This window comes from Cariama cristata, unplaced genomic scaffold (assembly GCF_000690535.1).
Source record: "Cariama cristata isolate BGI_N322 unplaced genomic scaffold, ASM69053v1 scaffold3238, whole genome shotgun sequence".
In the NCBI taxonomy this organism is placed as follows: Eukaryota; Metazoa; Chordata; class Aves; order Cariamiformes; family Cariamidae; genus Cariama; species Cariama cristata.
In genome coordinates, this window is record NW_009632665.1 from 71,417 (window position 1) to 88,016 (window position 16,600).

The following is a 16,600-nucleotide window of genomic DNA, read 5'->3' on the forward strand; positions in this document are numbered from 1 at the left end:
TAATTACATCAACTCTTCTCTATACAGATACCAGCTGAGCACTAGGAAGACAGAAGACAGCTGAATGTAACAGTATGGTTGTCACGAACGGTTGCACTTTCATTCATTTAGTAAGCTTGTGTTTCCAGAATTTGGGCAGGGATGAACAATTCTTAGCTGTAGTTTGCCTTTTGTGTTCCTGTGCTTTGTAATAAACAGGTATTTGCTTTTAGACACTATTTCAAAGTTTTATATTTTAAATCTTTCATCAGCCCTACTTAATCAAAACTGCATTTCAAACACAGTATTCTCAGTAAGAAAACAAGATCAGGTGGAGTCCAGGACTAAAGCACAGCTAACAAAGTTCCCTTAATTCAAAAGCTTACTCCTTCCCTGGCAAGGAAGTGAACCCCTGCTATCAGTGTAAAGCAATGAAGATACACTTTCAGCTGCCATTTCCTCTCAAGATATGTTTAGATTGTCTGACAAATGAGTATAGGGAGTGATCTGACTTTGGACATAGTCACACTGCTGCCATTGACTGAAATGAAAGTCCTATCTGCACATCCTAGTCAGAGTTTGTCATTTGGATGCACAGCCACCTTATTCTGATATCTTTACACTCTTCCCCCTTGCCATAGTGACAAAGCAACCCAGAATTAATTCCAACATCTGCCCCCATTACACGCCCATTTTCTTCCATGAAAAGCTGCAACACAACTTCTTCAGGGAGAAGGACCTGCCTGACCTTTACAGAACAGAGAGCGAGCATGTGTGTGTGTGTGTGTGTGTGAAATAAGGAGTTTGCACATTCTTGATTAATAAGCAGTCTACTTTCACTGACCTAGCTCTAAACCTTTCCCCCTCTTGTACTTTTTTTTTCTTTACATGTTTCTATTTTGAGAATGACAAGCTGAAGAGATGACATCCATGCTAGCAGAGAATAAAAATCCAGAGTTCCAAGAGTCAGAGAAATTACAACATGCAAAATGAAAATACTGAGCAATAACTACAGATTACATGTATCACGTGCAAACAATTGCTCAACAGCACGCAAGTCCCAAACTCTTGTCAACACAACAATTTCGAGTAATTCTGTGGATTCAAGCAGAGAACTTCTATGGAAAAAACTAAGTTACATAAACTGAGTCATCACTCACACATAAATCAACATGAACATCAAAAAGCATAGTCTGCAAAGAGTGAGAAGATAAGACAGTTTTAATTTCATGATCTCTTCTTACATACATATATTTAAGGCACAATCCAAAACCTTAAAACATTAACTATAGAATCTTTACTACTGTCAATGTCACTACTGCCTTGTGACATCTTCCTTAAAAACAACCAAGGAAAGAAAACAGAACTTGACAAAACTTCTTTAAAACAGTCTTAACTAGACATGAAACCTCAAGGCTGTTCTCTCCATAAATCAGGGAGTACGCTATCATAAAACCAACTCTGCACACAACATATATAAAACTTCCATTAAAATGGCACATATTTTTTATACAAAATAAAACCTTAAATCATACAACTGTGATTTTTATTCCATAAAACAAACATATTATTTTAGCATAATATAAGCAGAAAGAAATAATGACCTGTCATTCATGGATTGCTGAGGGTACTATACAGAATCCTATGCAGATGGCACATAAGCTTGGTATTTGTATTTTTTTGGCATTTATTAGCTACTATTTTTGAACTGAAAGGAAGATATATGCACTATTATCTTTAAAAATGTAATTGCTTTAGGTGAAACAGGTCATTACATATTTACTTCTGGAGGAAACAAAAGATGCTTTAGAGTAAAAATATGAAAATAGCAGCTTTTTTAAGAAAAGCTCAATGCTCCATTTAGTCATTTCCACCACACAACTTGAGTAGAATTTTCCGGTAGTCCCCTGAAGTATCACCCTGGAAAGGAACCCAGAAGAAGAAAAGTTGAAGACTTGTGCTTTGAAAGAGAGGAAAAAGAAGAGTAAGCATCCTAAACATGACGTTAACAACCAAAAGAGATGAAGCCAGGGCTAAAAGCAAGCAGGTGTTAACTTCTTTAATTAAAAAAAAAAAAAAGAGAGAGAGAGAGAGAGAGATTAAAAAGCCTGTTAATTAGAAATCACTTTAATAGAAGTACATAGTAAAACTTGCTCCTTCCATAACTGGAACCAAAAGTGTCCATAGACTGCTATTTCTTCAGCAAACTGAATTTGGTATACTGGTTCAACTACTTACCTGGGAATAGTTCAATAAAAAACTCACTAAAAAGCTATCTTCCAGCAAAAGGTATGACAACATGGAAAAATTAATACCGAAGTCCTTTGCCTTGCAGTCAACGTAGATACTTTTCCAGGGGTAGCGACTGAAAGCTTACTCTTATTATGTTCAAACATTAAAAAACAATGCCCTGATATCAAAAAATCTAAGTTTTTTTTTTTAACACTATTAGAGAACATCTCTTTCGTGTTGTGGGCAGTGAAAGTCAGCATGGATGCACACACAAACATGCACTGAAAAGACTGAAAGATTTCATGAACGGCAGTAATTAGTCACAAAAGGTCCTGCTAGCTGAGTTTTGCCTGGTGCTCTTATGAGTAAAAAGCATTGCCTGGGAGTTGCTCATTAACTAGTTTTGGTTGATGAGGCTTGCCAATCCTTTTCACATAACAGTTTCAGCTAGTGCATTTATCTCATCCTTCGTTTTCAGGTATGACTGAAAACTGTTTTGTCTAGATCAAAATTATTACAATAGTGACAAAGAGACACCTCAAAGATCAGGATAAATCTTGCCCAGGTGTAAAGCACAGTCCACAAAATATAAAACATTCCTGTTTATATATTTGCTGAAAGGAAAGAACTACTGTACACTTACCAAAAAAGAAGAATTAAGAACTTTCTTTCCAAGGATGTTTTCGGCTTTACTTTCACAGAAATAAGACGTAGAGTTTACATGCACGTAACTGTGCACATGCACGCCCTATATGAGCTGAAATCAAGTTTTGAATAAGTTCAGCCCATGAAATGGGTATGGCCCTGTTCCTGTTTCTGAATGGTAAAATTATTTTAATGATGGATCAAAAGCCAAGGAAAAAAACAAAACAAAAAACCTAACCAAGCAACCAATGACATACAGCTTTTCCACCAATGTCAGTTTTTCACTCACATATTGGTTGTTACAGAGCATGTAACTACTGTAGTAGAAACACATCTTCACTCCAGAGTTACACACTTGGAAAAAGCTTCTGTTCAGTGATCCTCTGTGGCACATGGGCAGAAACACCATATAGCTGCTGGCAGAACACTCACAACAAGATGTTTTGGTGCACACTATTCTCCACTACCTTTGCAGGATTCTTTCCAAACACCACCAAGCTGCAGTCCCTCAGTGTCAACAGCAGAAGGAATAAATAGGGGCTTAACAGATTTGGCACCTTCATTCCAAGGTAAATGAAAGTGGCACCACTCATTCTCCTCCAGCTCTTACTACTCACTCCATTGGCCAGGCATCCTCTTGACTGCTGCTACAGCTGTTAATAGCAGTAGTAGGGTGGATTAACTGCTACAGAATCCAAAGTTTAGTCTATTTCCAAAATCTTGTACTTTCAAGAGAAACAGAGGCAATCTTTTAAAAGCTTATTAGGGGCTTTAAACTCTTTCAAAACACATGAGGTAGAGCACCATCGTTACTCAGTTGCAGGACTAAGTGGTTTCTACAATATCCTATAGAGAGATTGGGACAGAGACCAGACTTCAAACCAGGTCTCTGAAATCCCCTCTAGACTAATTTCCCTTTCCTTCTTTGTCTGTTGGCTTCCTTCCCATCTCTAGCTCATCGAGCACTCTTGTAAAAGCAAGTGCTGTCTGTTCTCTGGCACTTCAGCCTCCACTCTCCTGACAAATGCGGCGAACCAAACACAGCCATCTACACTCAGTGCAGTTAATAGCTATTCAGCATAAGGATCCATGTTCTACAAGCAGAAAGGATGTCATGGCAGGGAAGATAAAATCTCCAAGTCTTACAGTGATATCTGTGTAGAGGGATCTGCCATACATCCGCTTGTATTCTGCACGTATGTCCAGCAGGTCAACCTCGCTGCGTGACACCATGATTCGAATCAGAGTTCTGTCTTTTGTTCCCGCTCCCTGAAACAAACAAAACAACAATATAATGGATTAATAATGTGTGGAAATGCTGGATGATACAGCACTAGTTAAAAAAAAAAAAAAAGAAAAAAAGAAATCATCACTCCACAAATGGCCAACCATTTACCAGCATAACCCCATTCACTTCAATAAACTTGAACAGAATCTGGCCCTCCATGCTTTATTAAATTAAATTTACTGGTAGGACACACTAACAGTCATTTCTCTGGACAAGAACAGTTAAAAAAAAAAAAAGGGGTAGGGGGTCAGAAGGACAGAGGGTCAGGAAAGTCTGGTGAGTTTAATGGCCTATTTATTTCAGCTAGACTTCCCTACTTAAAAGATCTCAATTTCAATGAGTCTTAAGCGTATATGTGTGTCAAGGCTTTCTTTGTTTACAGTATGGTTATATGTATCTCTCACACTACAAGTTTATGTATCCTGTCACCTACCTTCATAGCATTCTGCAATCTCTCTGCAAAAAAAGCCGGCGTGTTCTTGAGGCATTTAACTGCAAAAAGAAACAGTGTTACAGAAATCAGATATTCCTCTTCAATCAGAACTCAGTCATTTTTGAACTTACCCTAGATAGTCACATGCTTTAATTTTACATAAGCATATACTTGATACAATGCAGCTTCCACTCCTTCAGTTAGTCACTGAAATTATTTTAAATCCAAACAGTAGCTGCAATAAAATTAAAGCACCTACTACACTTCATGGCTCAAAGCAAACTTTTCCATCATCAGAAACCATCTAGCATGAAGCAGCCATAAGGAATCTTTAATGACCAGATTCTTGCTTATGAAGGGAAAAGAGGGAATGGGAAGGGGACAGAAGACTTGAAGGAACACATAGTGGTGCTCCTGGCTTTTTCTTAATTTAAGAATTTTTAGGCCACGCATCTGTAAGGTATGAGAAATTTTAAGTCCTGCCCTAATACAAGTTGGGAAGCCATCTATGATAGAAACCTCATCCTTATTTTCAAGTTAGTTACATTTATTTTTTTTTTTTAGCCACAAAGTTCACCAGGACTTGTGAAAAATTCTTAACATGCTTATTTAGTAATGACTGGATTTTATATTTAGTTAGCACAGCTCATTAGAAATCTGAGAGAGCAAAATCTAAATCAAATTACTGTCATGTGATTCAGGATAATGAAAGAATCCTCTATCACTCATCGGAATTAAAATCTAGATGTTGATCCTATGTTGGTTACAAGTAAACAATCATGCAATCTGTGGCAAACTACACAGAAAACAAACCACACCCGACTTACATTTTATAGCACAAAAAGGTAACAAGAGCAATCATGTAAAATCAATACAGAACAAAAGGGGTAAACCTAATACGTATTTCACAGCAACATACATTCTATATAGGAAAAAGTACTTTTCTGAATAGGAAAATGTAAATGAGAGATAGCAGTTCATCACGCACAATTGTCAATGATACATATAATACAATTCAAAAACAAATGACAAATGAAATGCATGTTTCTTTACCACTGTATTTAGCTAAAACAACACACTTGCACTTTAAGATGTTTGAAGATGTTATTATAAGTTACCAGTTGTACAATCCAGAAAGCTTTAAAGAAAGCAAAATTAAATATTTTCAATTAGAAAAATCTTTTTTTCCTGAAAATAAGGTTCACAGAACAAATGATGCTAACAACATTGACTGATATATATATGTGTATATATACATATAAACAAAACAAAAAAAACACCAAATCAAAATCTATTCAATAAAGGAGTTATTCAGTGAATATTAATGACAACTCTTGCTCAGAAGGCTATTGACTTGTTTGCAAGCTACAGGCCCAACTCTGAATCTGTATCTACACGGGGGATCTGCCAAGTGACTGCAAAGCTCCATGAAGTCAAAGGACTTCCAAACTCTAACAGTACGGTTTCTTTACCAAGGTGACCTTTTTCTACAAACACAGGGAAAAGAAATATTCCCAAAGTTTGGTTTTCTAACAATACTTTTTCAGGTGACAAATTCTAAATCCTGGAAAAGGTCTGCAAGTGTATGACACCAACAGAGCTGGACCCAGTTTGGGTCATTAAAAGGGCACTATAGTGATAGCTTAGCCAAGCAGAGTAAGAACAATAGCTACATAATTCACATATGCACAAGACAGGAGTGAAAAAAGGCTTTTAAAACTGATTCCCATTTTGCGAGACTTTGTTACAAACTTCCATGAAAAAAATCTGTTGCGGTTGAGCCAAATGTCCTCTCCCATCTTGTTTCCAAGTGATGCAAAGTACGTTTTCCCTATTTATTTCAATAGGATTTTTTTGGATTTGTTGGGGTTTTTTTATTACATCACTTTTCCAGTCACTATCATATTCAAAACCAAAGAATGACAATTTTAAAGCAGCAGCTCTAGATACCACAGTAAAGTCACAGTAATAAACAGAAAAAGAAATGGAGATGTAAAGAAGCAGTCTTGTTGAAGAGACGAGAGACAAAAGACAAGAGAGAGAAAGAGGTCCACAATTTTATCTAGAAAAAACCAGTCCAAATAAAACAATTGCACAACCACTTGAGGTCTTGTCCCAACCCCATGGAAACTAATGACTACCTCCCAAGGGACAACAGTAGACTTGAGGTAAGAGTCTTTACTCTTCAGAAGTACTGGAGGCACTTAAAAACAAAGATTTAACAAAGATGTAACCACAGGAAATGTGGAAAAAAATCCACCCTTTGCAATCAAATTTGTGTTTTCTTTCTACTAAAAAGAGGTAGAGGTAACTAATTAGATGGTTAATGCATATATTTTGCTTGATTTCCAAAGTTGTTCCAAATATTCCATTGTCACTGAGTCAACGGTTGGTACAAGTTCGCGTCACTTCTTAAAACAATGCCAAGTACAGTTAACAATTATCTCCGCACTTTAACACGTGAAATTTAAATTCTGCAGTTGCCTGAAGCAAAAGCTTCATCTGTCATTTTGAGGTCAATTAAGTGCCCTGCTTTACTAACCACAAATGACTTCATAGAAAGCTCAACAAAAAAAGCAGAAAACTGGAATTATTACTAGGAAGAGCATCCTTAGCTGGAGTCACAGATGCCACCATCTGAGCCAGCTGTAGTGGAATACCAGGAATGAACTTGCTAAGACCACACATACCTACTGCCAGCATGCCCTTTTCCAGGTCTCCAGACATTTCACGACATATGCTCTTTTCAATGTCCCGGTTACACATCCTCTGGTACTCACTGAAGACTGTTAATGGAAAAGAAAGATTTCAGCAGTCAGCCTCACAAAAAGAGGTGGCATTGATGCATGCTGGATGGCTTAATTTCAATCGCACTTCTCAACTTGATACTACAGTATACTCACACAAGTTTTAACGTCTCAAAGACTAATACTGTGTTATCAACCATATTGTTCCATTTACACGTCATCATGCTCCTTCTAGCTTGTCTAGTTCTATCCTTATTTCTAAAGGGCTAAACCAAGAAATCACTGTAAGGGAAATAGTGAAAATTCTTCTAGGAAAGCTTTGGGTGTCAATAAATTTAAGAAGAAAACATTCAGGTTCTCAGACACACATCCATCCTTTCCTCTCCATATAAGTGCCTCAATATGTAGCACATTTCAAAAGTTCCATGTAGTTACTGAAACATTTCCACCACTATAGACAGATGTAACACCTAATCATTAGTAAGTAAAAGGGGAAGGGAAGGATTGCAAGTGCCTTGTGCACACACATGCAAAACTGAAACAATTCTAGTTTTTCAGGTTTTTTTATTGGAGAAGAATTTGAACAAGTACGACCTCTACCTGCTCTGATATTTAAGAAAGATGATTATAATGTGCAGCTCTTGTGTACCCCTTCCCTCAGCAGAATTCACCCCACTTTTCATTGGGGTATCATTACACTCATTTTACAGATGGGGGAAATTCAGGCACAGAGCAGTGTTGTACATTTTTATCACTACATACAACAGAATCAAGTTACTGTTTATGTAGAGGACACCATTACCTGCTCTGAGGTGGGACCTGCTTCTTGCGCACAGAATGGCATTGAATTTGGATTCATCAGTTCCTAGACGGTTCTCTCCAGCTGCATATAGCTCCTAAACACAGGAGGAAATTCACACTTCATTACTCAGAAAAGCAGGCAGGCTGAGAAGCTGAGTTATAGATCTGCTTCCTTATAGCCTCTCCTCCTTTTATATGTATTTCTTAGTCTATGTAATGCTGGAAAACAGGAGCAAGCAATAAACAGAAACCAGTTCTAACCTTCCTACAATGTGCTATGCTTGCAGTCGTCTTAGCTTACTGACGCATAAGTGCTCAAACACAAGAGCTCCAGATTACTAAAGGAGGGAAAATTGTTTAAAAAGTACCTGAAAACTGTTCTTCCTAACATGACTAACATCTAGCTTTTTTTCCATGCCTCTAGGTATGTTCTGGGACATTCCCATCTTTTGGCTAAGGCATACTATGCAGAAAGCTAATTACATTACTATTTATATGACAGTAGCATGCTGAAACAATCCAGGGTTTTCTCTTTGCTATGTGGTGAAATGGAACACACAAAAAAAGTAACAGGTCAAGAGTTACTAGGTCCAAGCGCCTCATTTGCTGCAAAAATTCAGAGTGCCTTAAATAACAGACAAAGGCTAATGCAGGTGTTGAATAGATTAAAATTTAATCCACACACATACCACCTCAAATCAAACCACTCCCTTAATAAGCAGTGCAATGGAGTCACCCAACACCTGGAAAAGCCTCCCTGGCTGAATGAGAGATATGAGATATAAGATATCTGACAGAATGAGAGATAAAAAAACCCTATAGACTCTATTCCCAAGAGCTTCATCTCTGTAATGAAGCTACATGGCTCTAACGTTGTCAGGGCTTTTCATATCACTTCCATCCACTGAAACATAAGCACTACATCAGGAGACATCAAAAGGTGTCCAAAACTAAGAGTAAGCAGAAACCACACAGTCAAATTTCAGTGTATTTAGTTGACTGTATTTAGAAATTACATAGAATTTTTACTGACCTGCACATCTTTTTGCACAAGAGACATGTCAACAGTTGTACTTTCATTTCTGTTCCCCTAAAAGAATTTGAAGATACAAAAGTGTTACTGGTGGGGTACAAACACACACACACAAAACTCAAACTACAAAATCCTGGTATGCAAGTACCTGAGAAAGTGAAATTAAAAGCCTCTGAAAGTGCCCAGATGTATCACTTTTTATTGCTTCCTCCAGAGTTTTCTTAAATTCTGGAAGAGACAGAGAGTCATGAATCATCCTACATCCTTGGTCATTTCTGAAATTTGTATCATCAGTCAGTGATTAAGGAAGAAGAGGAAGAAAATTTTGATGGAATTGTAAGAAATCTAACCTGCTTTATAGACCCTGTTGAGTTCCTGAATGTGCTCATTACTGCGAGAAGCTAAGATTTCAATGAGACAATTTTCATCTGTGCCAACGCCCTAAAACAAAGCATAAGGAGAAAACACTCTTCAGATTCTCATCTTACTTCTACAACCTAATATAAAAGTGATAAAATTATACAACAAAATACAATTCAGAAATATAATCTTGTTATAGGAGAAGTCAAAGGAAGTAGTTTAAATGCTACTTGTAACATGTTTCCAAGACACAGATACATATTAAAGATACACATTGAACAGATAATTAAAATAATTATGAAAACAAAATTTCATTTTAAAAAGTCATCCTTCACCCCAGATTAGGCATTTTAAGAATCAATTTTTTCTACCATTAAGGATGAATTTGTTAATTCCAATAGGTAACTTTCACTAACAAATTATTATTTCATCCTCCTAGCTACTTTAAAATCGAGGCCAAAGAACACAAATATAGGTCCTCAGTAATGGAAATATTTATTTCACTTTCATTTAAACATTGTCTTGAAATACAAATGTTTGACTTGTTTTTATTCTAAAAACCAAATATTTATAAAATAGTCTGATTGCTTTAAAGAGAAAGTATACAACACTTCCATAATATTTTAGAAAAGGTTCAGCCTGGGCTAGGAAAATATGCTTTTGAGGTGAGGGAAAAGATAAAAAGAAGGTACCCCCTGCCCAAAATCTTTATGAACCTAGTTTTCTGAACTATTCTGGAGCACTGAGTGTAAAGTCACTGGAAACTCTAAACTGAGTGGTTTTACAATCAGTTCCATCACAGCTCAAAGCAAAAACCCAGAAACAAAGGCGCCTCATGCAGTGGCTGGCTTGGAAGAGAGACACCTCAGTGGCTTACTCAAGACTATGTAATAAATGAATGGCAGAGACTGTTAGAACTCAGTTTCTGCCTTTTTTGTGCATTTATTAAGATATTTTTGTTACAACACAAACCTTAAATAGTCTTTACCTTTAACCTATGGGAATAACATTTCTCAATTTTACTACTATATACCTCCAAGAAATGGGGTATAGAGCAGTCAAACAGTGGGTTGAATATCTGGACAGAGAGGAGGGAACGTAAGTCCAAGCTTTTAAATGACTACCAAAAATTTTATCAGCTCAAATATTTCTTCTATCTTATGAATTTGTATCTCCTACACAAACCTTTATAGCTTCCTTGATTTCATAAGCATCAAACATGACAGGTGTCTTCATCATTGCTAAGATTGTCCTCTCAAAGTTACCTGATAGCTCAGACTTGAGATCCTTGATCAAATCCTAATAAGAAATAAAAACACAGAAAAAAATGCATGAAGACCAAAACTGACAAATGTAAGCACCAAAACTGTGGATTTTAATTAGAATTCCTCATGCCTAAGCATCAATAATATATCTTCAAAGTAAAGCTATTCCACTTAACAACACTAAAACCAATACAATGTAACATGTACATCTAGATAATTAAGGTCCAATTAAATAGACGGCACAGACCAAGGAGTCCAAGTAACCATTTAGCAGAGAAACTGTTTTATATGTTTCATCTGAAACACGGCATGAAAGAGTCAAAGGTGGGTAAAAGCAGAACCCTAAACAGGCTATGACTTGTGAAACATCTTCCCCTTAAGCAACTTCCAGTCTTTTTTTCCAAACAGTAAGTCTTCTGATTTCCAGTGAAGGAATGATTCTTCTGTTCTCATGATGTATTTACCTTTCCATAAGCTGTTTTGAAGGACAGGATGATCTGCTGCCTTTGCTTGTTTGAACGACTTCCAAGACAATCAATAATCGCTTGCTCATCAGTTCCTGTACATGCACACAGACACCACAGAATGAGGACGCAGGTCATGTGGGGACTCAGCTTTCTGTTTCCTTTTGATCCTATCTCTTCTAAACCCAACTAAAGAACATGTATATATTTAATTCATCTACAGTATCTCCTCTTGTGTACGATCAGAGAACTTCAAGTTCTACTCCCAACCACAAACACAGTAAGAATAAAAAAAAAAAACTCCAACACTCAAAACCAAATACTAAACTCATTATGTTCTTTATCCCTACATGAACTTCCAGTAACTCTTCTGATAACCAAGGACAACCACATGTGAACTAGCCCACTCAATGCACACGTAACAATGGAGAAAGATCAGTGCTGAATCAAAGCTGCAATTCTACTTCTAATTGAAATGTAAATCCACAGACTGCTCACCAAATCCCTTCATGGCCTTCCTTAAGACTTCTGCATCCTTCAGAGGGTCAAACCCCGGTGCATCAGTGATCGTGCCTCGGTTTCCATGCTAAAATAAGACCAAATTGAGTTGTGTATTAGTGTTAATCAGTAAAAGACAATGTTTTACTACTTATGAAAGATGACCACTGTTAACAATTTTAATTTTGTTAGAAAAGTAACAGAGAAAACTAAAAAAAACCCAAACAAACACACCTTAAACCATTTGTTCATTTCTATACTCAAATTATGAGAAAATGCAAGGTCAAGAAGGTTCACTGATATTAAATCTGCTGTCCAATTAATCAACATTTGATGAAACTGTATATACAACTGGCAATACTTTGTTAAGTTAGGGAAGGCAAATTTCATTAAATTTGAATTCATGTCCAATCTTTCTTCTTGGATAATGTGGTAAACCAGCATTTGTTTCAAGTCATATGAGCCTATAATTACTTGCTTTTGGAAATGATCCATCTCTCTCTTTAGTCAAACTTCTTTTCGAGACTTTCTTTTCAATTTTAGGGTCGGTTTACATATATACACAAAGAAATTAAAGAGAAACATATACATGGTCACACCTCAAAACAAAAGCACTGAATGCTCTTACTGTTACAGGAGAGACTGTAGGCCCTGTAGTTCCTGGGTAAGAGGGCATAGATGGAATCATAGCTGGGCCTGGTGGATAATTTGGCATGGGCTGCTGCCCTGGGTAAGTTGCTGGTGATTGTCCTGGATAGTTCATAGGCTGCTGACCAGCCGGTGGTGTGGGTTGGCCTGGCACAGGGCCGCCTGGGTATCCTGGGTAAGCTGGCATTCCCGATGGTGGATTTCCTCCAGGTGGAGGATACCCTCCATAAGAGGGCTGTTGTCCTGATGGAGGTTGCCCAAAGCTACCTGGAGGGACTGGGGGATAACCCCCAGGTGTTGAAGGATATAAGGCTTGTGGTATGTTTGTCCCTCCGAAGGTCCCTGCCAGGTTGGATGCCTGCAATGACAACCAATAAAGCAAGAGATGGGAAGGTGTACAAACTGTTGAGTTTCAATAACGTGCTTAATACAATACAACCTCCCTCCCCACCAACACAGACAGGCAGTTCTGCATCCCCAAAAGAACTCTGCACTAATCACATCTTATAAGCAAACAAGATAGAAAAAAACCCCTGTATGCAGTTGACGCTTGCTTTACTGTAATCATCAGCTGCCATACATCAAGAAGCAGAACCAACAGACATGTACCTGCCCCTGCATCCAGCATTACACACTACTCACATGGAAGAGCACCCATAGCCACACACCTCTTAGAATAAGAGCTTAGGCCAATTAATCCCAGCAACACAAAACTATGCTTATCCCTTCTCAGTCCATGGCTGCCTTATATGACCACAGCATCATCTGACTGTAGGGATCTACTATGAGCAACCTCTGGTTGTTTTATGATACACTAGATGCATTAGTAGTTTACAACTAGCAAGAGTTCCTGAACTACATTTGGAAAGACATCTGCAGAAACTGCCAAGATACTCCACTCCACAGGCAATATCATCTTCCCACGTGACACACTCAGATCCTCTTCTACAGAGGGACCAGAAGAACTGACATTTGATGACTGCAGTGTTCTCAGAAGCTAGTTGCTGTGGATATTGCTATGTGCACACTAGATAGTTTGTTGCTCATTTTGACCGCTGGCTGCCAAATTACTTCATTTAATCACTGCCTCAGAAAGGCACCTATAACGCAAATGCCTTCCTACAAACTATGCATTCGTTACGCAGCATAACAGATATTTGAAGGCTAAGCTGTCAGAAGTGTCACTCACTTCTACTTTATGCAAAGAAAAAGTCACATTGGAAACATCTGCATTTTCTTCAATCAATGTAAAAGGTTTTTACTGCCATCTGTTAAACATCAGCGCTTATAAGAGACAGCTGATCCTATATTCTTTTCCGGAATGAGTCATTGATACGACAAATCGCACAGCCTTGTTCCTTATTCAGACTGGCCAAAATCCAGGTAATCGGCAAAATCTGGACTGCGTTTGCCAATGTGAATATATTAACAGTGGATACTCTGTGTTAACAGTCCGTTCCCCTATTCCTCTGCACAGCAAAAGCCAAGTTGTATTACTTTTATGTCCATGACTTTTGAAGTTAGGGTCTTAAATCAACATTTAACTAGTGGTCTGCTTTCCTAAAATAAGGAATAGCTTGCAGTAACTGTTTTCTTCAATAGTTGATACTGAATGCTCAACATCTAAACAGACTAGACATAAAGGCACAGAACTCAAGTGATAAACTCGGCAACAATGCCAGAAACACATTTTGCACTTAAGGAAGTCACAGTAAAACACATTAAATTAAGACAAACTCACCATTCCAGCCATGTAGTTGGGATTGAACTGATTGGCATAGCCAGCCACGTTTTCTAGACCAATTGGAGGTGGATTTGAGGGTGGATAGGCAGCACCACCCCAAGGACTGCTACCTGAAATCAAACACAACTGTGCTGAAACAAGAAACTACACCTTTTTAAACTTATTCCTTGCTACTTACATTTCTAATGTAATATCTGTTCAACACTAGCAGTTTGAGAGAAGGAAAATCAACTGAAGATGTGCAGAGTAGCAGTGCAATTATGGTATAAAGAGAAGCCTCACTGGATATTTCTAATCGTGTTAGTTATTGAATCTGTAAGTTCTCATTTAAAACAACTCTAAACATATTTGAAGGTTAACACTCAAGAATTAATGTTGTAAACACCATATTTTGACTAGAGAGTAGTTTCTCTTGAACTACAAAGCTGTCTGGGTATTCCAGTAAGAAGATATTATTAATTCCTTTTAGGCTGCTAATTTGATAGATGTCTACAGAGCATGACACGGTACATTCACAAAACTTGGCTGCACACAGCAGTACAGTCTTCTCTGCATAGCCGTCTAACTAAACCCGAATATTCTGCTGAGAAATAGGATTTATCCTGCCAGGCTAGTTTGGCTTCTCACTGTACACTGCCTTGCCCTTCCTGAGTTAGCTTGCCTAACTCCATGTTTCACCATACTCATATGACTCCAGTCTTTCTTTCTACCAACAATGCTAACAACTGTAAAGTTCATTACCAACAGCTATGAAGTTCACCCTGATATCAAGCAGTAGTTACATATTTCATCAGCTTTATATTATTATAATTGATATCCTTTTTAACAGCCCTCTCCCTTCCATATACAACCATATGCCTAAGAACAGTTAATTAGGGATAATGTCATCATTAAAGCCCTAATATTTTGTGGGATATGGTTTTAAATTGTGTGACTTATTTCTCCCTGTACTCATTTTTCTCACCAGCTGCCTTCAAGACTCAGTATTGACAGGACACTTGACATTTATTGACTTTAGTCAAATTATGACCATCTCCTAGTGCTGTGTGCTTCATTTGAGATGAATGAAAATGGACCTTGTATGAGCACATGGTAGAGTACCCGTATTATATAAATCAGAATCCCCAGACAAGATGAAATAAGACTTAACAAGAGAGCATAGAAAGCTTTGGTGAGTCAAGAAAACCCTCTGCAGTCTTGTTCTTTGTCCATGCCACCTTTCCACTCCAGATAGGACCACCACTGCCATTTAATGTTTACTTTGTCTAAGCAACTTACCTGGGGCTGCTGGTGGATATCCACCTGCTGGGGGATAGCCAGGGTAACTCATTGCAAAGATCTGAAAAGTATGTGTGATACAGTTATTTCCTGTAATGCTTCACTAATTACACCACATAAAATGAACAGGCAACATGTTTGCAGTAGCCAGTTACCAAAATTTAGACATAAACTTCTCAAGTCGCACAGGCTTTTCCCTGGGAAACTTCTTCCCATTTCCTTTTGCTGGACCAATGAACACATTCAGATATCTAAGCAGCCGCAGAGTTGCTCCTCAAGACTATTTTTCTTATTTTTTTCAGTTACTACTCACTGCTCACTGTCTATTATGTTGTTAAGGATATAGTACTTGAAAATGCTTACTTTATTGCACTATTAAAATCTCCAGAAGTTTGCAACTTATACAGAACAATCTTCTTAATCAAGAGTAGAAAATCATCTGACAAACAAGCCACGTCTTCAAGTGAGTAATTGTATGAGAAGTGTTACAAGGAATTTAAATGCAAATGTCTGCAAAAGTGCAAGGTCAGTGCAAGAAGCGGAACGGATACACTTTGTGCTTCCAGCATTGCCATAAAATATAAAGGGTTTACTGAAAGGATAAGACCACTAGAACAAATTGGATCTCTCAAAGCTGATAGTGCCTCTGTCAGCACAGAGGTGCACAAAGTCATTAGCTGTCCAGAACAGAAGTGGAGGTCAAAAAGGAAGGAGAGCAAAATGAAGGACAAAACGAAAACTGTTTTCCAGAATACAGAAAGCCTTATTTTAAACAGAACAACTATCAGGAAGAATGGTAAAAGTAACTCAAGGAGCTTGTTCCAAATGAAGAAAACAACCACAATCAGTCTTAACTTTTTCAAGGTTATTTTTAGTGACAATTCCCAGTCTCTTTTTAAACTGCTGTGCAAACAGTACCCCTTTCCCTTCTTTTCCCTAAAGCACTGCCTTCTGCATCTGGCTTGTTTTGCTGTGTTCTGGATTTCAGCTGTGGAGTTTTGTTTTGGGTTTGATTTGGGTTGCGGGAGGTGCTGTTTCTGTGGGATTGTTTTCATTTTGCATAATCATGTTAACTTCCCTTTCTGGTTTGCATGGCTCTTTTGCATAGCAACAGGGGAATGGAAAAAACACTTTTTTTTTTTTTTTTTAAGGAAAATACAATTAGGAGATCTTCAATTTATTTAA

The 16,600-nt window shown here is 37.7% G+C and overlaps 1 protein-coding gene across 1 annotated transcript; it reads right to left on the reverse strand.

Moving 5' to 3' along the window:
* Positions 1–1,815: 1,815 nt before the first annotated feature.
* On the reverse strand, positions 1,816–15,467 carry ANXA11 (annexin A11). The gene is made up of 14 exons (XM_009706429.1): positions 15,416–15,467; positions 14,135–14,247; positions 12,374–12,751; positions 11,746–11,833; positions 11,248–11,342; positions 10,704–10,817; positions 9,509–9,599; positions 9,307–9,386; positions 9,159–9,215; positions 8,127–8,220; positions 7,268–7,363; positions 4,578–4,636; positions 4,003–4,125; positions 1,816–1,899 (listed from the first exon to the last, which is right to left on the reverse strand). The coding sequence occupies exons 1-14, from the start codon at positions 15,465–15,467 to the stop codon at positions 1,840–1,842; spliced, it is 1,500 nt and encodes a 499-aa protein (XP_009704731.1). The 3' UTR covers positions 1,816–1,839.
* Positions 15,468–16,600: the final 1,133 nt, after the last annotated feature.

What these genes read in the sequence shown, in the direction of transcription:
- ANXA11 (XM_009706429.1), bottom strand. Translation starts at nt 15,467, where the DNA reads ATGAGTTACCCTGGCTATCCCCCAGCAGGTGGATATCCACCAGCAGCC. An exon ending in TCAAAACAGCTTATGGAAAG is followed by an intron (nt 10,818 to 11,247) that starts GTAAATACATCA and finishes ATTTCTTATTAG; the next exon opens with GATTTGATCAAGGATCTCAA. An exon ending in CCCTCTACACAGATATCACT is followed by an intron (nt 1,900 to 4,002) that starts GTAAGACTTGGA and finishes GTTCCTTTCCAG; the next exon opens with GGTGATACTTCAGGGGACTA.